Raw genomic sequence first — 25424 nt, forward strand, 5'->3', positions numbered from 1 at the left:
TTGTTTACCAACCCTAACCTTAACCATAACCCTTATGAAACCGAACCAATAACTTAAAAACACAATACAAACATGGTAACATAATAAAACTCAGAGTTATGTCTTTATGGAACCGAACTCTTCATTTGTTCTTTTTAAAGCATGGTTTTCTAAAGTAAGGTAAGCATGAATATAATCACTATTTGATTTCCTATGACCCATTCCTTTTTCATTTGTTGGATATTATTGCTTCTGATTTGTGCATTATACAGAAATTGTCTGTCAATACTTTTTTTGTCATATCCATAACACATGTTTATTTCCCTTTGTTAAATAGAAAACCTGTGCATAGACTAGCCTAACATTTTGTTCTTATGTCTAGACTAGCAACAGGGGTTTGGGAAAGTATAAACAGATGGTTATATATATTGGTTGTAAATTGTTGCATCTGACAACCAGATGTCCATGTGTTCCTCACATCTTGGTCTATAATCTTGCACTACACTTCCCATAATCCAATGCTGGACACATTATGCTTTATTACCTGTAGTTTAGACCTGTGGGGTGCTTTTTGAACATCGCCCATATGGCCAAGCAGGTAAAAGTTGAAGCTCCTTCTCCATTATGAATGAATTCATTATGAAGTAAGGATGAATTAATGGCTCAATATTAAAAGTCAAGTGTGTAATTTTTTGAAGTATCTATTGACAGAAATGCAATATGACATATACTGTATATAATGTATGTATATATAACTAGGTGTATAAAGCTTTTACATAAGGAAGCATTATGTTTTTATTACCTATGAATGAGCTATTTCTATCCACATACACCGCAGGTGCATGCAATTTGCCATGTTGTTTCTACAATATCCCTTAACAAACAAACTGCTCTATAGCACAATTTCGTTAATACCTAATCAAGTTCGGGAAAGAAGTGAAAATGCGACAACATTTTATTGATTTCTCCGTAGTCCTTCGAGAGGGATGGGTGGAGTGAGCCGTTGGTTGCAATTCCTCACCACTAGATGCCACTAAATATCATACACTGGACCTTTAAAGTTTGCAAGGAGAATCATCAGTTAAAGGAAGTGATGCATGGGGGAATGAGGGGAACATAAAAATATTATAAAGTACACCACCGTGGATATTTCTATTTCCTATAGTCGTTTGACAAATACAAACAATTTAGAAGGAGAAACATATCTCCCAAAATTTTGTAGAGAATAATTTAGGTCAAGTTTCTTCATAATGGTTGCAATAATATACTGATGGTTCTAAAGATCCTGTCTTCATGTCAAGATTATTCATAGTGGTTGCAATAATATACTGATGGTTCTAAAGATCCTGTCTTTGTGTATCCTTCAAAACCGACTGAACGAAGGACACAAAACAAAGGCTGACTTCCACGCATCCTTCTATTTGAGATGTCCTTTGCCAGCACTTGATGACGTGGCAATCGAAATTTGTAGCCTTCCTAGGAAGTGTCCTTGTGTTTGAGAAACTCACCCCCTGTCTTTATATTTTAAACCCGAGCAGCATCCGAAAGCTACGGCAGCTGACTTACTGCCTCGCTGCCCAACCATGCAATGACTTCGGAGGCAGCGTTAGCGCACAAAGGAAGCTCTAAGAAACGAATTTCGACAGACTTCATAGGCAGTGTAACAGAATTATATTTTAATTGTAAATGGAAAGCATATTTGCAGCAATTAATAATATATTTGGAAACTACCATACCAATTTCTCAGTAGAAATGCAAACAAAAGTTATTGAAAGAGAAAATTAAACTAAATTTATCCAAAATTGTGCTCCGAATGGTTTCTCAGCTGCCTTTTTTAGTTTTTTAAGCTCGATCCTGCTCGATAACTTTTCTTGCACATGTAAACGCATAGCACTGTGGGACATTGTAGGCAGCGAAGGATACATCCAGGCTGCCTTAAAAAATCAACCAAAGAAAGGTATCTCATGAGACAGGAAGCAAAATTAACTTGGAATCGAACCAGAATCCTTCTGGTCACAAGTTTGACTCAATAACCACTAGACCACAACTGCCCCTTTCCCTTTAAAGAAAAATATTAAAAGCGTTGAGGTCATCAACAAGGGCATCTGTTGGTTAGTAAAATGCAGTCAAAACCATGTGAGATTTGGTAATAGAATAATGTTTACACACAGAAATATATATATATATATATATATATATATATAAAATGTTAGTATACCTGCAGCAGTTATAGTATTCAAAATGTTACATTCTAAAAAGAAGATTGCGCATGTGATTAAGCAAAAAGTGAGTCCTAAGTCTAAATGCCTTAAAAACTGTGCTTTACTAGAAATTGTGCTGCGTGCTCGATATATGTTGAAAGTATCAATGTTTCCCTGATACATGGTTTACCATTCTGAATTACCCCTACATAGACTGGCCTAACTTCGATCCTCAACCCCAGTGTTTTATCTTTGTAGTTCTTGACATAGATGCATTCTTTGAAAGTTTTTATTTTCATTCAAAACGTGAAATGTCACATCTGTAACGCTGGATTTGCCCGAATGCATAATGGAACCTTATTATAATTGCTACCAGAAATCACATAGTAAAGTCCCATTAGGGAACAATAGGCTGGACATTGATATACACTAGAATGACTGAAACATTTTAGACATTAAAAATAAATAGTGAAAAGAAAGAAAACAAATGTTATTCAAGTGAAAATGCTATTTTCATCAATTACTTTATAATCTGTGATTATGGTTAAATAACCCAAGTTATTTTTTCTTGGTGTGCAAAAGTTTAGATGCTCTAACTTCATACTTCTATGACTGAGGCTTTATTTAATTGATTGGTATGATACTTTATTTAAGGTGTCTTTAACTATTATGGACTGAAATACATTAAATGCAATGGACCTATTTTGTAAATACAACATGAGTTGTTAAATTGTACTGAAGTATCTGCGTGTAATTACACTCTTGACCCACTAAACCTTCCTAAAACAACATAATGTGCAAAAAAGTGTCAATACACAAAGTGGGACTAAATAAAATGGAAAAAATTAACTTGAATATATTAGTTTTCCTCTTTTCCCTAAGTCATGAAAAGACAACTGATTCATAAACAAGGCAAAACAAAACATTTCTAAATAATATTGAGCTGTGATACATTTATATGTCAGTTTTGTTGCAGCCTTAAAAACAGCACCAAATGCTTTAGATGCTTTCTAAAAAAACAATGTGATTTGCTGATTGAATTTCAAAGATAAAAAGGGTACAGATGTCCATTGATTTTGTTATCAGTATGTATTGAATACATGCATGCATATCACCTCAGAAAAATAAATTAAAATGGAGTAAAAAAGCCATTGCATAGAAGTCAAAAAGTGATCTGTCAAAACTGAAAATCAACCTTTAGTATTACCTTAATGTAACAAAATATTTACACTGACATAAATTTAAATATTCAAGCAAAGAGCTGTTGATTCTAATTTTTGATGAGCTATGCTATCTTCTTTATTAAAAGTAGATTCAAGTTTCTGATAAAAACAATCTCAACTCAGGGGTCCACAAATGAGACAACGATGTATCTAACCCCCTCCGTGGTGGGCAGGCCCTCGTGGTAATGAGTGAGGCGTCCTGGGTGCATGAGCGCCCAGCCCTTTCTGGGGGCTTCAACCGAGCAGTTGTACCTCAAGAACCGGCAGCCTCCACCCTGATCAAAAGAGTGGGTGTAAATGTTCAAAAAATAAATCTAAACTTTATGCTCTACAGTAAAGTAGTACAACAAACAAACATTATGCAGTTAATAGTAATAAACAAAGAAGTTAAACTGAAAACGGGACATGCAGAAAAACATATTCTGTTCTTCAGGTATAAAAAGAATCCTGAACTCTAGTTATGTCTTGATGACATTCAAATTAGAGTCATTTTAGTGCATACCTTGAGGCTTACATCCAGTATATGCTCATATGCTTCTAAACAGTGATAAAATGTACTTTATAAAATGGTCAGTTCTGGTTCTTTATTCTGATTGGCTGAGCCGAGTTCAAAGCCGTTAAAAAATACCCTGATTTATAACGGCTGACCGCATAACATAGCCTAAATATCATTTTATTAAAAATTATTTTATTAATCCTTGTTACGCATTTGTAATAATATGTTTTATAAAAGCAATAAGCCCCGGGAAGCTGTGGGTTACAGCAAAGGGCGTGGGGCTTATTGCTTTATTTCCATATGCCGCAGTATTTTAACTCTTCAGGAGATTCAAACTGCAAATGGTTAATGATTGTCTTTGCATATGAAATTTCAACAGCTTAAAGTATTTTAACATTAAATAATTATTGTATTTCAAGTTCAACCGTTTTATGAGAATTCAAGGCAGAGCAAAACCTGGGCCCGTATTCTTAAAGTAATATGGAAATTGTCATGCATTGCAACACATTTCTTCTCACTTTACGTGTTTCGTCCGTTTTCTCTGCAGCCAAAGAAATTCTTAAGTCTCTTAAAAGTCCTCCTCGCTCCTCCTACTCCTAAAATGTTGGACCTTAAGAGTTCTTTTAAGGGTTAAAATGCTTTATGAATGACATATTTCTTTACAAGGATCTTTTCTGTAATTCTAAGCGAAAACATTTCTAAGAATTTTCTTATAATTTTGTCACTAGGAGCAACTCCTTGCCCTAAAATGTTTCATTAATACGGGCCCTGGTGTATAAAAAGTCTGTGTGTCTGAAAGGACAGTTCAAGGAAGGTCAAGGCATGTTGTAGGTTATGTTAGAATGTAAACACAATCATTTCAGCATTGTCAGGACACCTGCATTTTGCAGGAATAAGTAGCATTTTTGTAAACTGAAAGATCTTTTTTGGCTTCTAGCATGGAAGAATGGAAGAAATGTCTTTGTCTTGCATTTTTATAACAGCCCTTCAGTGACATATACTATGTAAACTTCTAAAATGTAGCTCGAATGCACTTTGGGTCAATAAGTTTGCCAAAAGCACAAAAAAACTAATCTAGTAAATGGGCCATTCTACAGAATCTTTTTATGCATTCAAATTGTAAAATATCAACGGTACAGATTTATTTGTGCAGTTAATTTTCATATTGTAATTTCAGAAAGTTTTAAAATGTTCTTTTCTCTACCCAAATTTTGTCACTACTGAAACACAATAATATATCATTTAATAAGGATTATTTAGCCTATCAAGATTTTGTTGAAATCTACCTTGTAAATGTATTTTTTGCTACTTTAAAAAAAAATCACATGTAAATCAATAACACTTACAATTTTAACATTATTTAAAGTATAATTCATGAGATTTTTGTATTTTGAATCCAGTCTTCGTATGTAAAAGGCATAAAGTTGATAATGATTTCAAAGTTTATGATTCATTAGTTTGAAAATAAACACTATCATAAAATGTTGCACACCATTTGGAGGCTGTCATCACAATGGCTCTGGTGGGACTCCTTCGCTAGAGCAGTCATATTGAGCATTGCATTCCCTGCCCATTTATGTCAGTGACGCATCTTGTTATTATCTATTATCTTTATTTAAGCTTACCTGATAGTCAATTCCCACTTGATTGAGTGCCATATTGATAGTGAAAGTGGAGGCGTCATGATGAGGTCTCAAAGCGGGCTGCTCATCTGGTTTATATCTAACTACAAACGCCAGATCAAACTGCGCCTGCAGAACATACACACATAAAACACATGAACAGCAACTTTTCTTATCTAGCGCCTAAACTTTGGAATATTCTTCCCTGCACGGTCTGGGAAGCAGACACACTCTGTCAGTTTAAATCTAGACTAAAGACTCATCTTTTTAATCTTGCATACACTACACTTCCATAATATTAATCCTCAGAGGATTTAGGCTGCATTATTTAGATCAACCGGAACCAGAAACACATCCAACAACAAATGATGTACTTGTTGCATCAAAGAGTTCAGAACAGTACTCTACTCTCAGCCAGTCTTGTCTCTTTGTTCCAAGGTTACCGCTGGATACAGTTCATGCCCAGACCTGATGGCAGAGCTGAGAATGGGAAGCGGTGACCTGACAAGAGCTAAGAGGATAGAGCTGGATAAAGGACGCGACAACTTTGTTTTTCCTACAACGTTTCAAATGCTATTAGATTGTTAATGATAATCTTAAATCCTTAACTTTTATATTTTTATGAAGCCTTGTTGTGCAAGCACTATTGAGCTTGTGCAGAGGCAGCAGCTTTTGCCAGAGGGGAACTGGAATCCCCTGGTTGGGCCTGGGTTCCCCTGAGGTTTTTTTTCTCGATGGGAGTTTTGGGTTCCTCACCACCGTTTGCATATTGTTTTGCACTATCTGCCTGGCCGGGGGGGCTGCTTTAGAATTCATACTTGTATTCAATGTGTCTCATGTACAGCTGCTTTGTAACAATGTAAATTGTAAAAAGCGCTATATAAATAAAGTTGAGTTGAGAATTAACCTCAAGCATTGTACATTCATGTTCACAGGCAGTCATTTGTATAGAGAGTACCCACTTACCTCACTTATCTTATTTTTTCAAGAGCTAAATTAAACGTAAACAATAATGTATCTCGACGGGTGAAGTGTAGAAAATGATCCTAATTGGCATGCCGAAAGAAATGCTAAACAAAAGGGAGTCTCTTTGAGGTGGACCGAAACTACATATCAAAAAGTTTTACCCTCATTATGGTGTAGTTAGCTACAACATCTACCAGCAGGATCCATGCTAACCACCCAAACCTTTGGGAGGTACTAATGACAAGGAACAGTCCGGTGAGTCAAATCTATATGATAAAAGATACAATTTGCTCTAATCACTCCACTATTTTGCTTCTACCAATATATTGTTGCTCGGCACTGACTGTTCAGATCATATCTGAGTAGAATACAATAAGATTAAGTAGTAGTCTCAGACACATGAGTTTTAAGGCAGTAATGATCAGTATCATATTTCAATAGAAATATACAGATCTTGTGAATAATAATGCACAACAATATTCATATAAAGTCTGTCAAAATAGAATTCTAAGCAAACCCACACAAAATATGCTTTCATAGAACATAGAAATACATTTTCAAAATCATTTAATTAAGAAAAAAGAAGTGTGTCGATTCGAATTGAAAGGTCAAAGCAGGGCTTACCGTTGTGTGATACCCAGGAAACATTTTCTCTGTGACTGGGGCTATATAATCGACCAGGAACTTTCGCCATTCTTTCTCAAACCCCACTTGATTCATGTGAATATCGACTGTGGGGACATTTTCATACCCCCCTTGGATCCTTTGATCCTAAACACAACAAAAAAATATTTGTTAAACTAATAGCTACAAGATGTAGCAATTTGATAATTGACTCCTCGCAAGCAGTTGGTTTGACAGGCGATCTGACCACTCATTTTGTTTAAACAAAGAAGGATCACAAATTTTGGAGTAAATATAAACAATTAATACACCATGTTTAGGTTAGCTATACATCCATTTGTGAGACAGCAAAGTTAGTAGCCTACTGCATCTTGTGAGTTAAGAATTAACGTAACGTTATCGTCCCTCCTTGAACTGCCACCTTACCGTGGTGGAGGGGTTTGAGTACCCGAAAGACCCTAGGAGCTATGTTGTCAGGGGCTATATGCCCCTGGTAGGGTCTCCTAATGCAAACAGGTTCTAGGCGACGGGTCAGACTAAGAGCGGTTCAAAAACCCTTATGATGCCAATTAATTGGAGGACCGTGACGTCGCCCGGCATGGTGCAGCCGGGGCCCCACCCTGGAGCAAGGCCCGGGGTTGGGGCTCGTATGCGAGCGCCTGGTGGTCGGGCCTCCCCCCATGGGGTCCGGCCGGGCTCATCCCGAAGGAGCGATGTGGGGCCACCCTCCCGTAGACCCACCACCTGCAGGAGGGACCGTAAGGGGCCGGTGCTTAGTGGATCGGGCGGAAGTCGAAGGCGGGGGCCTCGACAACCCGATCCCTGGACGCGGAATCTAGCTCTATGGACATGGAATGTCACCTCTATGATGGGGAAGGAGCCTGAGATTGTGCGCAAGGTTCAGAGATTCCGACTAGAGGTAGTTGGGATCACCTATACGTACAGCTTGGGCTCTGGAACCACACTCCTCATGAAGATGGGCTCGTCACCACTCTGGAGTTGCCCATGGTGAGAGGCGGCGGGCTGGTGTGGGTTTGCTTAAAGCTCCCCAGCTCAGCCACCATGTGTTGGAGTTTACCCCGGTGAACGAGAGGGTCGCTTCCCTGCGCCTTCGGGTCGGGGATAGGTCTCTCACTGCCGTGTGCGTCTATGGCCAAACAGCAGTGTAGAGTAACCGGCCTTCTTGGAGACTCTGGGAAAGGTGCTGGAAAGCGCTCCGACCGGGGACTCCGTCTTTCTACTGGGGGACTTCAACGCCCACATGGGCAACGACAGTGAGACCTGGAGGGGCGTGATCCCAATTGGTGTTCTGTTATTGGACTTCTGTGCTAGTTACAGCTTGTCCATAACGAGCACCATGTTCAAGTATAAGAGTGTCCATCAGTGCACATGGCACCAGGACACCCTTGGCCGGAGGTCGATGATCGACTTTGTGGTTGTTTCATTTGACCTTCGGCCGCATTTCTTGGACACTCGGGTGAAGAGAGGGGCGGAGCTGACAACTGATCACCACCTGGTGGTGAGTTGGATCTAATGGCGGGGGAGGCAGCTGGACAGACTCGGCAGACCCAAACGTACTGTGAGGGTCTGTTGGGAACGTTTGGCCGAATCCCCTGTCAGAGAGATCTTCAACTTCCACCTCCGGCAGAGCTTCGACCAGATCCCGAGGGAGTCTGGAGATATTGAGTCCGAGTGGACCATGTTCTCCACCTCCATTGTCAACGCGGCCACTCGGAGCTGTGGCCATAAGGTCTCCGGTGCCTATCGAGGCAGCAATCCCCGAACCCGGTGGTGGACACCGGAAGTAAGGGATGCCGTCAAGCTGATGAAGGAGTCCTATCGGGCCTAGCTGGCTTGTGGGACTCCCAAGGCAGCTGACGGCTACCGACAGGCCAAGCGGACTGCAGTCCGGGTGGTTGGGGAGGCAAAAATTGGGGCCTGGGAGGAGTTCGGTGAGGCCATGGAGAAGGACTATCGGTCGGCCTCGATGAGATTCTGGCAAACTGTCCGGCGCCTCAGGAGGGGGAAGCAGTGCCCTACCAACGCTGTTTACAGTGGAGGGGGGCAGCTGTTGACCTCGACCGGGGATATCATCGGGCGGTGGAAGGAATACTTCGAGGATCTCCTCAATCCCGCCGTCACGTCTTCCATTGAGGAAGCAGAGGCTGAGGGCTCGGAGGCGGACTCGTCCATCACCCGGGCTGAAGTCACCGAGGTAGTCAAGAAACTCCTCAGTGGTAGGGCTCCGGGGGTGGATGAGATCCGCCCTGAGTACCTCAAGTCTCTGGATGTTGTGGGGCTGTCTTGGCTGACACACCTCTGCAGCACCGCGTGGCGGTTGAGGACAGTGCCTTTGGACTGGCAGACCGGGGTGGTGGTCCCTCTTTTTAAGAAGGGGGACCGGAGGGTGTGCTCCAACTATCGGGGATCACACTTATCAGCCTCCCCTGGAAAGTCTATGCCAGAGTACTGGAGAGGAGAATCCGGCCGATGGTAGAACCTCGGATTCAGGAGGAACAGTGTGGTTTTCGTCCCAGTCGTGGAACACTGGACCAGCTCTATACCCTCTCCAGGGTGCTGGAGGGTTCATGGGAGTTTGCCCAACCAATCCAAATGTGTTTTGTGGATTTGGAGAACGCATTCCACTGTGTCCCTTGCGGCATCTTGTGGAGGGTGCTCTGGGAGTATGGGATTCGGGGCCCCTTGCTAAGGGCTATCCGGTCCCTGTACGACCGGAGCAGGAGCTTGGTTCGCATTGCCGGCAGTAAGTCAGACTTATTCCCGGTGCATGTTGGACTCCGGTAGGACTGCCCTTTGTCGCTGGTTCTGTTCATAATTTTTATGGACAGAATTTCTAGGCGCAGCCAGGGGCCGGAGGGCATCGGGTTTGGGGACCACACGATTTTATCTCTGCTCTTTGCGGAAGATGTCGTCGTGCTGGCCCCATCAGACCAGGACCTTCTGCATGCACTGGGACAGTTTGCAGCCTGGGATGGGATGAGAATCAGCACCTCCAAATCTGAGGCCATAGTTCTCAGTCGGAAAAGGGTGGCTTGTCCATTTAAGGTGGGTGGAGAGTCCCTGCCTCAAGTGTAGGAGTTCAAGTATCTAGGGGTCTTGTTCACGAGTGAAGGAAGGATGGAACGGGAGATTGACAGATGGATCGGCGCAGCTTCTGCAGTAATGCGGTCGCTGTACTGGACTCTCGTGGTGAAGAAGGTAAGAAAATTTACCGGTAAATCTACATTCCTACTCTCACCTACGGTCATGAGCTGTGGGTCATGACCAAAAGGACAAGATCCCGGATAGAGGCGGCCGAAATGAGCTTTCTCCGCAGGGTGGCTGGGCGATCCCTTAGAGATAGGGTGAGAAGCTCGGTCACTCGGGAGGAGCTCAGAGTAGAGCCGCTGCTCTTCCACATTGAGAGGGGACAGCTGAGGTGGCTCTGTCATCTTTTCCGGATGCCCCCTGGACGTCTTCCCGGGAAGGTGTTCCGGGCATGTCCCACCAGGAGGAGACCCCGAGGAAGACCTAGGACAAGCTGGAGGGACTATGTCTCCTGGCTGACCTGGAAACGCCTCGGTGTCTGCCCGGAAGAGCTGGAGGAAGTGTCTAAGGAGAGGGAAGTCTGGGCATCCCTGCTTAGTCTGCTGCCCCCGCGACCCGGCCCAGGATAAGCAGAAGAAAATGGATGGATGGATGGTTATCGTCTGCTGGTGTGGATGCAAATATAGGTATAATGTATCCCTCGAACGCATATTGCAAACCTTTCTGTCTGAAATCAGCATGTTTTTACAGAAATTCTGCACCATTTCCCGAGGGAGTGGACACATTTACACTGGGAGCGCATGGCGGATACCGAAAGCTTGTCTGACATAGCAACAATAACGATGGGCGGGGCTTTTGAGGGGGTAATTTTTTTTTTAAGTAAAATACAACATACCACATTTCCACCACCTGACCACTGGCCAAAATTCTCCATCTCTTCAACAAGATGATCGCAGCCCACTTCATTGAGAACAGGGAACCAGTACACATCAGGGCATGGCTAAACAAAGAAATAAACATAAGGATCACTTGAGGTACAACAACTTTACAAAACACTATGTTGATTAGGGAAATGGTTAGTGATCCTTGTGTGCTTTCCCATTCCTCAGGGAAAGGATTTTGACAAACCCTAAGTAAAAACCTAAGTCCACTGGGCCTGCACCTAGTTTGCTAAATTGACTATATTTTTAAAGAAAATTGTGCTATACACTTAGTTTCCAGAAGATAAAATTGAACATGGAAAAAAAATTCCATAATTGTATGTTGTCATAATATCATAATACTAGGTACAACTAGACTGATAATATATAATACTAGACTTTTTCATTTAGACCATGCTGACTTTTTCATTTTGTCCACCATTAAAGAGTAGTAAAAGTCTTAAACAACACTAGGCAACTTTGTTAAATGTCATATTATAAAATTTAAAAACATATTTAGAAAATTGTCAACTTGTATTTATAAAGTTCTATCTGCATTCTGTGCAGTTTTAGATATTGATCTTCAAAATGATAGCGAACAAGTTTCTTTTGTACCTGAAAAAGACAGAGACTAAATGTATTCCAACTGTAAAATATCAACATCCTCACTAATTTGTTTTAAAACATGAAATTGGTGTTGTTATAATAAAATGTATATTTAATGCTTCCACAACATTTATTTTATTATTTAGGACAAATAACATTTTGTCGTGTTTAAGTTAAGCAAAAAAGTCGTGCTGAATATTTTGACAAGTTAATGTTATTTTAGTTATGAACCTGGACTTTATTCCACAGAAAGTGGGACAGGTAAATAGCTTTCTCTAGAGACAAGTATGGCTGAAATAAGTTGCTAACGTTTATTGTTGTTATTAAGACCCCATCATTTAATTTGTTTACAGATGATCGTTAAGGTTTAATATTTTAACATTTAAGACATTTTTTACTTAATTTTAAAACAAGAAAAAGATTTTAAAAAATAGTGATCAAAGAAAGCTGATTCATATTGATCCTCTCATGTGCATTCATAGTGCTGTTAAACTCACAAATAGAACCTTATAGAAACAAATTAGACCATTTTTAAGTATATACACAACTCATAATGTATATAGGTAACAGAATATGAATTCTGTGTGATAACTACATTTTGACAAAAATGTCAGATAAAACCTTATAATTCAAAGGCTTCTAAATGTTTTATCCCATTCTGTCTGTGGGTGAATACTCACAGTTTCTACAAGATTGTCTCTCATTATCTTTGAATAGTTCTTATGAATGTATCGCTCCTCCCAGTCCTGTTCAAAGGAAATGTACAAGAAAACAAAAGAAAACAGTTAACAGGAAAAAAACAGGAGCATTTAGAATGTTGTGTATAGTAACTAAATTAATATATTCTGTGAACTATTTATGTTTATCTTACCAAAGGATTTTCAAAGATCTGCCAGAGATCGTTGTGCAAGTGGTTTGTTTGGTAATTCTCTACAGATAATACTCGACCAAAAGTGTTCATATTTGTTACAAACATGAAGATGCCCTAGAAATAAAATATCTTATTGGGTCATACGGAAAGCACTGCAAACAGTTGTTGATTATCATCCACATTTTGAGCATCATCCAGAATTAGGTTAATAGTGGGTTGATTAATATTTGTGTGTCTTACCTTATTTCGGACGTTGGCGCAGAAGGCCATATCTGGATCAAGTGTTGCAGACTCAAACAGGTCAGGGGCTTTGAGGTCAGTCCTTAATACATCTGCTTTCACCAAGAAAATGTGATACACATATGGCACGTTCCACAAACCCCTATGGAAGTTCCAGAGAATTATCATTTGAGCACTGTACATTTTCATAAGGGTCTAATAAGCACAAAGTATATCCTTCACATGAAATAGATTTTATAAAAACATGTCGATATGATCGCCCACATAATTATACTGTAGTATACCATTGTACAATATAGTAATTATACTACAGTATTATCTAAAACTTTGATAAGTTTATATAGTTTAACTATTCAGTTTGACTAATTTGATACTATATACTACTAATATTATAGTTTTACTAATTATACTATATTTCTTTTTACCATGTTTATTTACTTTTTATTTAGCCAAGTTGTGCAAGCACTGTCAAGCTTTTAGTGATGCTGCAGTTTTTGCAATAGGGGAATTGGTTCCACTGGTTGGGCCTGGGTCCTCCTGAGGTTTTTTTTCTCCATTAGAGTTTAAATTGTAAAAAGCGGTATATAAATAATGTAAATAAAGTTGACTATAGAAAATGTATAAACTGTTAATAGCATACTTGCTGTTCGTGTTCACTACACTCTGGATGGGTTAAATGCAGAGGTCACATTTCGGGTATGGGTCACCGTATCTGACAAATAGTTCATTTTCACTTCACTTTCACTCTCACTTCAATATTTATTAGTAAGACTAAACACTACATTACCAATCATTATTGCAACAGTTTACTACAGTTAATCATGTGGGCTGTCTTGCATCGCATTTTGTGTGTTGCCCTTAACTGAACACAAAAGGTGCTGTAGTACAACAGTGTACTAAAGTAAATATTTTTGTTTGTTATTTTTTTACTTTATTGATGTTTTATTGTAATTTGTTTTGTATAAAATACTAAAAAACTCTGGTGAGTCCTTGTGTCTTAACTCTTTGTGAATGGCTTGAACGAATGTGTAATTGTATGTCCAGATTAAGGAAAATACTGACACTGTATTGAATAAAGTAATTAATGTTAACAAATAGTTCTAAAGTTGTGATAACGTTTACTAGCATTTTCATTTTTTTTTACAAATAATAAAAATTGTACTTGTGAAGGGCTGCCCCACGATGTGCCATTCATTCTGACTTCTTTACAATGTTCAACATGCTGTCTTCAAAAGCAAAACATATTCAAGTTTTAAAAAACGAGTTGGGCATATAACGTATAGTATTTCTGTGCTCAATTCACTCCCACAGCGATCATACAGGTTTTGGAAAAAAAATTCGAACATATAAAACTGTTTTGTAACAATTTTTCTTAGTCCCGTATTGGACAATTCTCCCGTAAAAGCACATGGCCCCCCACGCGGCAACATGGAGAACCGGAGAAGGGGCTTGCACAGACGTAACTTTCACTTGTGTGCAGGAGAGAGAGAGAGTATATGTTCACGAAGTTCAGGTGTTTGTTTGATCACTGCATTTGGTTGATGAATCTGTTTTGTTGACAATGTGCTTTAGTTCAGCCTTTACATTACATGTTTTGCATGGTTAAGTCCGAATTTTAAATTATCCTAAACACAAAAATGTCTAATTTTCGTTAGGATAAAGTTTTTAGAATAATATTTAGAAACTTTTTCCAAATTTCTATTTTATTTCAATTACTATTAAAGTTTTTAAATGATTTGGGAAACTACATAATAAATAAATAGTCTTGCTACACACTCCTTAATAACAATATTTTGACATGTTTTCTCTAAGATGAAAACTTACACTCTGCTTCCCTGAACTATGTCCACGTAGTCCTCCGATCTGGCGTAATACCCGTCTGCACTGAGTGCACCCCAGAAGTTTGTCCACAGTCGCCCAGGTTTTGTCATCATTGGAGCAATAAAGGGCCTGTGGGGTTCATCAAAATAGTGATCACATCAGACGCGATTTCTTTAAGACTGCAAGGGAAGCTCAGCTTCCCCTATAATTGTCAAAAAATGAATGGTAAAAAATATATGTACTATTATGTTAACATTTTATTGGTTAAAAAAGCGTTAAACACGTTCATCTCGAACGAAAACAATTTCGTTCAGAATCAGCTACTTAGGTCGGCTGACTCGATTTCCTTCTCATTCATTCCCGTAGCGTACAGTGCATTACTCTGTTGAAGCCCAGCGTCCATTGACTTCATGGTCATTGGATAATGCTGCGATTATGTCCCGCCCACGGACGCTCAGCGTCTCTGGGATGAATGGAGGAGTGGGCTGGCCCGGACTCCGAGTGTCTGGGTGATGATTGGAGGCTCTGTCATCTCTTTTTAATCCACTTTTATGTCCTAAAACGCTCGTTTTTTGGGGACGACAGCTTATAAAAACGTATTTCTTGTTTTTTTAGCTTGTTTGCTATACACATTGTCACATATCAGCTTTTATACATTTTTTTTTTTTATCATAAATGACAAGGAGGCGGCAGCTTCTCGCAATGCAAAGAGACGGTATGTGTGGGCATGGGCGTGGTCTTCAGATTATGACGCCTATCACTCTGTGTCTCCATTTCCAACTCAGTCCCATCGCGGATTTTGCATGTGTAGTCGAAAGACAAACTGCTGCAACCTTCATCGTATATTTCACACAATTTCACACCACATTCATTGTTTCAGTTTAACATAATTCCCACATTTCCTCCCATTGAGTTAAATATATATATATATATATATATTAGATCGTATTAAATAAATGGACAATTTTTATGATTTAGGCCGAAAATTAGCTTCCCCTCTTTAAAAGATCAGCAGCCGCCACTGGATCACATGTACATTTGATTCAACTGTGATCTTCTCATGTTTTGGTTTATAGACTACTCTAAACAGGCATCACTTGTCAACAAATTAGAGTTTATTTTTATGGTAATCAACAGTATACTTATATGCTTCCTTTAGGATCAGTGAGTAATTAATCATTATAAGGCAGATCACTTTTTTTACCTATCATACTTTTAGTCCCATGTACTTACTTATTGAGCTCAATTAGGATTTTAAGTGTGTCTTCATTTTTTAAAACCACCTCCACATCTATGCTGAAGAAGTATTCACAGTGAATGTCATCTCGACACATATCGCTGAAATTAAACACAGGAAAAAATTGTATTAATGTAATATACAAACAAAGGATTTGCATAATGGAGCATAAAGGCATACTAACAGCAAAAGTTAGAGTAGGGTTTACAGGTGCCTGAAATATTGAATCACTCAGAAATTACTGTGTTTAATCTGTGTAAAAATAATGAATGAAAACATAATAACAGCACACTTACAAGCCTATGTTACGTGAGGTGGCAGGATCTATACCCTCCTCAGGTCCAACCAGCTTCACTGCCTGGTACTCTGACTCATGATCCTCCAAAAATGTTCTGACTTGTTTCTCATGATGTGGTTCCTGCAAAAAGACATTCAAATAAAAAAAAATTATACTGTACAATTTGTTGCAGTTTTTACCAATATTCATATTTTCACAACTTCATAACATCTGGAATGTTTGGCACATTTTTGTAGTTAGTGCACTTTGCAAAAAAGGAACACTAGATAATAAACTTGGTAGACTACATTGTATTTCACAAGACAGGGCATATCGTGTTCTTATACACTCACCTAAAGGATTATTAGGAACACCTGTTCAATTTCGATTTAATGCAATTTTGGTGGTGGTGTAATGGTGTGGGGGATGTTTTCTTGGCACACTTTAGGCCCCTTAGTGCCAATTGGGCATCGTTTAAATGCCAATCTACCTGAGCATTGTTTCAGACCATGTCCATCCCTTTATGACCACCATGTACCCATCCTCTGATGGCTACTTCCAGCAGGATAATGCACAATGTCACAAAGCTCGAATAATTTCAAATTGGTGTCTTGAACATGACAATAAGTTCACTGTACTAAAATGGCCCCCACAGTCACCAGATCTTAACCCAATAGAGCATCTTTGGGATGTGGTGGAACGGGAGCTTTGTGCATCCCACAAATCTCCATCAACTGCAAGATGCTATCCTATCAATATGGGCCAACATTTCTAAAGAATGCTTTCAGCACCTTGTTGAATCAATGCCACGTAGAATTAAGGCCGTTCTGAAGGTGAAAGGGGGTTGAACACAGTATTAGTATGGTGTTCCTAATAATCCTTTAGGTGAGTGTATAGTCTTATATAAGTCAGATAATACTAGATATACGTAAACACGATATAAAATATATATGTATATATTGAAAAGTATATACTACACTATATGAAAGGGATTATGTTCAGCCAACTGGTTGTTATTTGAGCCTATGCTATCAGTTTTAGCGATTTGTTACTTGTTATCTGGGAAAACATACCTTGGAATGTTGCAACTAATCAAATCAAGCATTCAAGAGTGGTGTGTAGTAAGTTTATAGTAAATGATATATCTTTTATGGTATATGTACAGAATATTCACAAAATTAGTAGGGGATGTTGATAAACAATACACAGTTTACCACTTTTTGCCTGGTTTCACAGACAAGGGTTAATAAGGCTAGTCCCAGGTTTGAGCTGTCTTAATATAAAATAACTTGCCCTGACATACCTTAAAATATGCCAGTGCCATTGTTTTAAGATGCATTTTTATGAAAGCATTTTTATGAAAGCAACTTAATTTAATTAAAGCTTAGTCCTTGATTGAGTTAAGCTTGTCCGTCAAACTGGGCCTTTGTGTTGGAAAATACATCTGCAGCAAAATATCTTACCTTATTATAAATGAATAAACTAAGTCGGTTTTTGGGGTATTTGAGGTTGAGCATGCGCTCGAAGAACACAGTCACGAATGGGGTGGGCTGCTGAATGAAGACCCCAATAACCACGACGGGATGTTCACTTTCCTGAAGACAAACGGGTCAGGTTAAACACAAATTGAAGGGAAACAAGTGGTCACAATGCCGTAAACTGCTGATCTTTATGATCTCACAAAAGTAAAGAAATCTGTCCCTTACTGTCATGATTATGTCCCTTCTCGTCATGTTTCTCTTGATCTAGTGTCAGGATCATGACAGAACCTCATGTTTTATGTGGAGAGAGGCATTTTTGTCCCAGTTGGCATTCCACATGCTCTGTTCCCGGCCTTTTGTCTCATTATTGGTTGTTAATTAGTTTGTTCGGCGCACATGTCCCCTCTTGATTTTGATCCCATATATTGACCTCGTGTCTCTTGTTCATTGTTTGTGTCATGTGGGTGAGTTCTTGGTCCATGGTATTGTAGGGTAAGTCTAGTTAGTCATAGTTTATGTAAATGTTATATTTAGTCTTGTCTAGTTTAGTTCAGTGAGTCTTTGTTCCTGTTGGTACCCTTTATGTTATGTTGTTTAACCCCCTCGTGGGTTTTTGTTTCCTGTTTTGTATTTGTCATTAAAGTCTATCTGTTAAAACCCCTTACCCGCTGTCTGCGCCTGGGTCCTCTGTCCATGTCTCACCTCGAGTTTCATGACACTTATTTTCCCTTAGAATTACTTTTATGTGTGTAAGTTATCAGGTCCATTCAGTCATATGAAATAATATATTTATAAAATATTTAATGCTGAGCACTTATTAAAGCATAACATTGCATTTCAACATGGTTGAAAGTTTTTATAACTCTGTAAAAATGATTTTGTCGGGTGACAAAAGATGTCTTTACTTTGGAGAACCTAAATCTAAAATTTAGATTGAAAAAACGGTTTTATTCGAAACATAAATAATTTCATGACTGGCTTAACATGATTGTAGGTAACACCAACACAGTCATGAGAGGAGAGGTTAAAACAACCCACCTGGAGTTCAGAAAGAGGTCGCACATCCTTGTTACAAGTCGTACAGCCAGTTTCAAATGTCCACACATTCGGAATATAGTTGCCAAGATAGTTTATCTGGAGCTGTAACAACGTTATAAAAATAAGGACACTGAATAAAACTAGTTTGGTAAAGTATAATCCATGGTATGCTTTTGAATCATGACTGTACTTTGGTGGGTCCGTTGCCATGGATTATAACAGGAAGGGTGTCATAAAGCAGATTCCTGGCACGCACACGTCCATCTTCGAACTTCAGCACAACCTCATCTATTCATGCCATGCAAAACCAAAAAAAGATTACAATTGATATTAGAAGCATACTTTGCAATACAATCATCACATAGTATACACATATTTTTTCTTAAATACACATATCAACACAAACACACATAAAGTACATAAATACGTTAAAGGGCTATATATAAGACCTTAAAGGGATATTCCACCCCAAAATTCTGAAAATGGTGTCATCATTTAATCACCCTGTTTGTTCCAAACCTGTATAAATGTATTTATTCAACTGAACACAAAGGAAGATATTTGGAAGAATGTCGGTAACCAAACAGATCTCATCCCCCATTTACTGCCATAGTAAGGAAAATAAACACTATGGCAGTAAATGGGGGAAGAAATATATGTGGGGTTACTGACATTCTTCCAAATATCTTACTAAGTTTTAAGTTTTTAAGTAGATTTTTATTTACAGTGAATGCTTAAGTGAATGTTTGTGAAATTACTGGTATTTGAGGCATTATTCAATGCCCAAAAAAGCATGTCTTAAAGCCTGCACTAATCTGTGTTGCTCTCAGTAGATTGCATTGGTCATTATTGGAATTAGATATTGCATCTGTGTTTTTTAAGGTGCGCTTTGTGAGTAAATCACCCACAGAAATTTCCACTCCCATCTTCGCTTTTTTACTAAGCATGCTAATTTAGCCCTGTTTAGTAAATCTGGCCTCTGGACTCTTAACATCTTGCTAGAATTTGTGTATGTGTGCTTAGGTACATCTTACAGTTAGTTGTAACATTCCAGCCTCATAAAGCATTACAGGAAGTAACAAAACCCATTATCAAGCCATAATCTAGCTGCATATCAAATCTACAGCTGACATCCAAGCAGAAAACCTTTACACCCAAGAGACTATAGCCTCCGTTGCTCCCTATACGCAGCGGGGGGGCAACAACGTGTATAAAACAATAAGAAATACAGTGTTTTTGAACGCATTTAGTTTTGACAAACAATGCAATTAATTACTTAATTATATAAGATTACAAAAGCTTTCCTGTGGCTCAGTGGTTAGAGCATGGCGCTAGCAACACCAGTTCCTCAAAACAGCAACGATTATTTGTTCTGACAGCATTCTGAGTTCTTGTCATATTTTACTATAATTCTCTAAAATATATCACATAAACTGTGATAATGTGGAAAAATGTTGAAGGTGTCTGAATAATTTTTGGTTTAATATATTTTTATATCTATTTTTTAACTATTATTAAGGGACCCCCACTAAGGTTTGCTTAGAGCCCCGAGACGTCTAGGATCAGCACTGCAACAAACTCAGTTCATATGGAATTAGTATTTTTACCGCCATCAAAGCATTTAATTAGAAATTCCTCATAAAACAGAAGGTGGAAATTTCCCAGCAGGTATCAAAAGGGATGGCAAGAACTTTACTGTTGCTCCATTTATGAGAACAAGAAACAGGATGTTCTCTTAAGAGCTGACGCTAGAAAAATTTGGCTTACATTAGGGCTTTAAAGATTTTTTGCAGAATCTCCTTTCCAACTAAAGTAGTATACTTAAAATAAGCAAGCTATAAGAGGAAAGAGTAACTAAGAGCTACACTTACCAAGAGCTCCATAAAGATTTTGGAATAATCTGCACCTGTTGTCCAAAGTTATATTTATAGATCTCTAAAGTGGGAATGACAGGAAACAAAATGTCAAAACACAGCATAAAACACATGTTATTCGTCACAGAACAAACCAATTAAGTTTTATGAAACCACATCTTGGGTAACTTGAAAAAAAACTAAGGTGAAACACTCACTCTTTTGTCTGGGTTGATGAATATTTTTGTGTAAAAGAGTTGGTCACTGTCATTATCTTCTCCTGACCACTCAGAAAGCATCTTTTTGAGATTGGGTGCATAGCCAATAAAACCTAGAAAATGAAATGATACAGCCAGTGTTAAATTTATGCATTTGGTAGACACTTTTATCCAAAGCAACTTAAAGGGATACTTCACCCAAAAATGAAAATCCTGTCATCATTTACTCACATTCAACTTCTTCGAAATCTGTAAAAATGTCTTTGTTCTGATGAACACAGAGAAAGCTTATAACCAGACAGATTTTGCCATCCATTGACTACCATGGAAGTCAAAAGTGCCCCAGAACTGTTTGCTGTCCTACATTCTTCAAAATGTCTTCTTTTGTGTCCTAAAAAATGTAGTAATTTTTGTAAAGTAATTTTTCCTACAAAATTTTCATTCTTTCCAATATATGTTGGAGTGAAGTATACCTTTAATGTACATTCAAGCTACATTTTATCACTATACATTATGTTTTCCCTGAGATCAAACCTACTTCCTTTGTGCTGTTAGCTCTACGAACTGAGCTACACTACAAGACTTGGTGTTGAAACGCAAAACAGATGGACAGAGAATTTATTGTCTTTTGGTTTAGGTTTGTGAACAGGTTAGTTGCACAGATTATTTAGCTGTTAGATACATTATGAATTTCCAGAAAGGTCACAGAGTATACAGACAGACACATCCTGCTTATTTCACCTCTGTTAGCCTCTTACATCACCTTATAAATATTGTTTCTAGAAGAACATCGGAGAGGGTAAAACAGGACATAATAGGTCACATGTACTGTATATTCTGTTTTGTTGTGGTTTATGCCCTGTCCACATGAACACGGATATTTTCAATTTTCTATGCGGTTCGGTTGTTCGTCCACACACAAACGCAGTACCCGGTGAAATCAAAGTTTTGGTGTTTGACACTGGAATGAGCATCTGCTTTGTTTGACGTCAGATTCCAGGCTTCTGATTTGCCAACACAACTTCAAAGTTAGTGTTATATCGCCACCTGTTGGTTTGGCATGCTTTTGACAGCGCTTTATAATGTGTTTTTACATTTTCGTGTGTACGCGATTTTATTTTTCAAACAAAGAAGGAAAAACTACCCATGAACCTGTGAACTAGGCCTTTGTCTTCTGTATTCCCATTTACCCAAGTTCCTTATTAGTTAATTAGCTCCTCGCTTGTTTCTGTTTTCCTTGATTACGTTCATCCTGGTATTTAAACCCCTTTTTTTGCTTTGTTACTTTGTCCAGTATTATGGATGCAAGGGTCTCGAGACACACTTTACATAACAGAAATTGCCGTGCCAACTTTCTACTGTAAACCAAATGGGAATACACATTCTCAGTTAGTTGCCTTTTACAGTCTTCTCTTTCAGTCACATGCACGTCCTGCCTCATCATTTTTCACTTAAAGTATAACTTTACTCAAGCAGCACAGCCCAAATTTAAAAGATGTGAAAGTTTGGAATTAGTAGCAGTGGTTTGTTTAACTGTTATGCTGGGCTGAAATTCGTGGCAGAAGAAAGCAATTCCCCAGTTCCTTTAAAACCGGAGGGATTTAAAGACACTATGTTGTTTCTAATTTATCTTCACACTTGTGCCATCAAACTGTAGCATAAATGAAATTGCACTCTCGTATAGTCATGTGATAGTGCTCTATATCAGCATGGCTATGATTGACTCCGACCTCCTACCTCTGGCCTAATCACAACCATGCTGATATAGAGCCTTATTACACCGCTCATTTGAATGCTTGATTCTGATATTTTAAAATAACAACTGCTCAAAACTAATAACACCCTGTAACCCAGATGCTGCAAATCATTTTGAGAGGGGCAGTTTACTATTACACAAAAATGTATTATAAATATGTCTTTTAATAACACATATGATAATATATTTACAAATTATTAAACCAATTAGCCTGTTTCTTACTTTAAAACCGAAAGACCTCAGGAGGCCGGTATTCGGTAAACATTAGCGAATAAAATATTTCAAATTCACATTTTATGTCCAGTTTTCTTCTCATGTGGCAAGTAGCTGTGTAATAAAGGGGTATAATGTACAAGCAACCGGCTGTTATCGCGAAATAAGCCCCGACGGTGTGATCAGGACCCGACACAAAGCGGAGGCTGCACAACCGGAGCCTGTACATTATCCCTTACATATCACACTAATCTTGAGTAATACTGCATTTATATACCCTGGATCGTCTTACATGTAAAACAATGTAAGATAATACAAGTTATCCCACCTCCTGCTCCGAGAAACCTTTTCCCTTCCCTAACGTGAGGATGTTTGTCTTCCAGATGGCGGTCTGGCCATATAAGAGTTTCGGCAGAAAACACAACTTTGTGCTTGGTTTGCTGAAACTTCTTTAGCAGCTCTTTTGGACCAGAAGAAAAGATTACATCATAGCTGTAAAAAAACGAAACAAATAACTGTTATGTCAAGGATGAAAACTCTTAACGCTCCAATAAGCAGTTTAAAAGTTACATTTACTATGATGTAGGAGATAACTACCTATCCACAAACAGAATAACTTTGTTATCCTCTGTTATCTCATCCAAAGCAAACTTCAGCAGACGAACTTTCTGTCCTCCACCTGGAGGAGACATGTAATCTCCACCCTTCCATATTTCAGCCCTTCCAAGTACCTAAAAAACACCAAAAGAGTTTTCACTATAATTCGGTAGATATAGTGCTTGATGTTGGGTCCATATGTCCTCCTCCTTGTCAAATTTTATATCAGGCTGCTTTGCAACAATACATGGTTTTAAAAAAAAAAAACATCATTCCTTCATTACAGTTTTTAAATTCAGGGTACTGAATTTATTTTAATTTATTTGCAGATTTTACCTTTTAGCATGGTTGTTTATAGTTTTTTGTTTTTTGTTTTTTGTTTATATACAGCCATGGAGACCATTTCTTAATTATTTTCAGTTTTTCTAAATGTACTATTTATAGGTATGTGTTGGAATAAAATGATCATTTTTGTTTTATTCTGTGAACTACATAGAATTATTTTCCCAAATTTCAAATACAATTTTTGTTTCAATTTGTATTTATTTATAGAAAAGACAACTATGTAAACTGCTCAAATAATAAAAAAAGATGTTCTTTGTTAACCGACCTCAAAAACTGCAAAGAAACCAAGTTTTAACCAATAAAACAGTAAGATTTGTACATGTGGAAAAGTAAAAAAAAATGTGATCACCTGGATTTTTAACACAATTTATATGTGTCATAAAATTCAACAGACGCTGGACTAAAAAGGCCACAATACAGTCAAGCTATTTAAAGAGAAATTTAAAATGGCTTTATTTACTAGCAGCAAACAATTAATAAACTATAAACTTTTAACAATTTACTATGAACTTTACCTTAACACTGTAATTGAAATGTTGTAGAGATCTAATGAAACGTTTGAATCCATCCGTCTCCTGTGTGGCTACAGTCAGCACTAGAAGATCTCCTGAGAAGAGAATAAGCACAAGTTAAAGTAAATGCAGCTAATATTTGTAAAAACATCTCCACAGCTGTGCTGCTCCTCTGCCTACGTGCCAACAGAACACTGTCTAATGGGTATTTCATATCCTATCCTCTTCTTTCAGAGTAGGACAGCACAGCTGGAATATTTAAATATATATTATCAGTTTTCACGCCTGGTGCAAGACATCTAATTTTACTGGAATATGCAAAGGGATTATTTTGTATAAACGACTCAGTGTCAATGTTTGAAATCTAAAAAAATATTGGTCGTGTTTAGAAAACTTAAACGCTGCTGTGTTACAATATAACATATATATATATATATATATTGTTGAAAGCATGCTGCTCCTGTGCAGTAGGCAAAACATTGTTGGAAACTGAGAGATTAAGTTACTTTTTGCGGTGTTTTGTAATTGTTCATCATTGTCAACTCAAATTGTATGCCAAAGTAATTTCACACGGATCCGTAATGATATGGGCAAGAGCGGTCCACGTCAGCGGTATGTTGGAACGCGCATTATTCCTAACTAACTGTGAGCAAAGCATAGGATGGATTTGATTTACATGTAACAAATCATTGTAGCATTGCGGTAGTGAAATGCATTATCAAATACACGTAACGGCGTGATTGAAGACGTATAAAGACATTAAACCAAAAATCACTGCCTTACCCTCGGGGATCGAGTCCTGCTGGTTACAATAAAGCGTAGAAAATAACGCTAACAAACACACAAGAAAGACTGAAATTGTTTCCCTCATGTCTGATTCGATTTTCTTCAACCCTCTGCAATGACGGCGACTGATAAAAACGGGCTTTTCTCGAGAGAAAGTTAGTTGTTAATGCCGTTCAACATTTCCAGCCCACTTCTGCAATAACTCCGCCCTCGACTCCCACCCTCAGCATACTCTTCAACCCTTAGCATATCCCGAACCGGAACAATACATTTTTTCTGCGTTTCTTTTCTATTTGTCTCTCTATTTTCAAAAATAATTTAATACTAATAATAAATGAATTCATATTTCAAAATACAAAAAAATTACGCAGCATCTCCTTTCATGATTGTTTCGTTTGAAAGGGCAGAATTTTATCTTAGTAGAATCGTATTTTCCCTATTTAAACTAAAGTCATTAAAAAAACTATATATATATATATATACACTATGCTTCA

The 25424-nt window shown here is 38.2% G+C and overlaps 1 protein-coding gene across 1 annotated transcript; it reads right to left on the bottom strand.

Annotated features, from left to right (window-relative positions):
* Positions 1-2451: 2451 nt before the first annotated feature.
* plod1a (procollagen-lysine, 2-oxoglutarate 5-dioxygenase 1a) lies at positions 2452-25127 on the bottom strand. The gene is made up of 19 exons (XM_056773179.1): positions 24928-25127; positions 24148-24239; positions 23288-23421; positions 23019-23182; positions 20722-20834; positions 20522-20585; positions 18841-18938; positions 18651-18752; positions 17595-17726; positions 16151-16272; positions 15851-15955; positions 14621-14746; positions 12797-12938; positions 12557-12670; positions 12366-12431; positions 11055-11159; positions 7112-7258; positions 5525-5650; positions 2452-3678 (listed from the first exon to the last, which is right to left on the bottom strand). The coding sequence occupies exons 1-19, from the start codon at positions 25013-25015 to the stop codon at positions 3523-3525; spliced, it is 2196 nt and encodes a 731-aa protein (XP_056629157.1). The 5' UTR covers positions 25016-25127; the 3' UTR covers positions 2452-3522.
* Positions 25128-25424: the final 297 nt, after the last annotated feature.

This window comes from Triplophysa dalaica, chromosome 18 (genome assembly GCF_015846415.1).
Source record: "Triplophysa dalaica isolate WHDGS20190420 chromosome 18, ASM1584641v1, whole genome shotgun sequence".
Lineage (NCBI taxonomy): Eukaryota > Metazoa > Chordata > Actinopteri > Cypriniformes > Nemacheilidae > Triplophysa > Triplophysa dalaica.

What these genes read in the sequence shown, in the direction of transcription:
- plod1a (XM_056773179.1), bottom strand. Translation starts at nt 25,015, where the DNA reads ATGAGGGAAACAATTTCAGTCTTTCTTGTGTGTTTGTTAGCGTTATTT. An exon ending in ATTTCAATTACAGTGTTAAG is followed by an intron (nt 23,422 to 24,147) that starts GTAAAGTTCATA and finishes GGTGTTTTTTAG; the next exon opens with GTACTTGGAAGGGCTGAAAT. An exon ending in AGATCTTTGAAAATCCTTTG is followed by an intron (nt 12,432 to 12,556) that starts GTAAGATAAACA and finishes TCCTTTGAACAG; the next exon opens with GACTGGGAGGAGCGATACAT.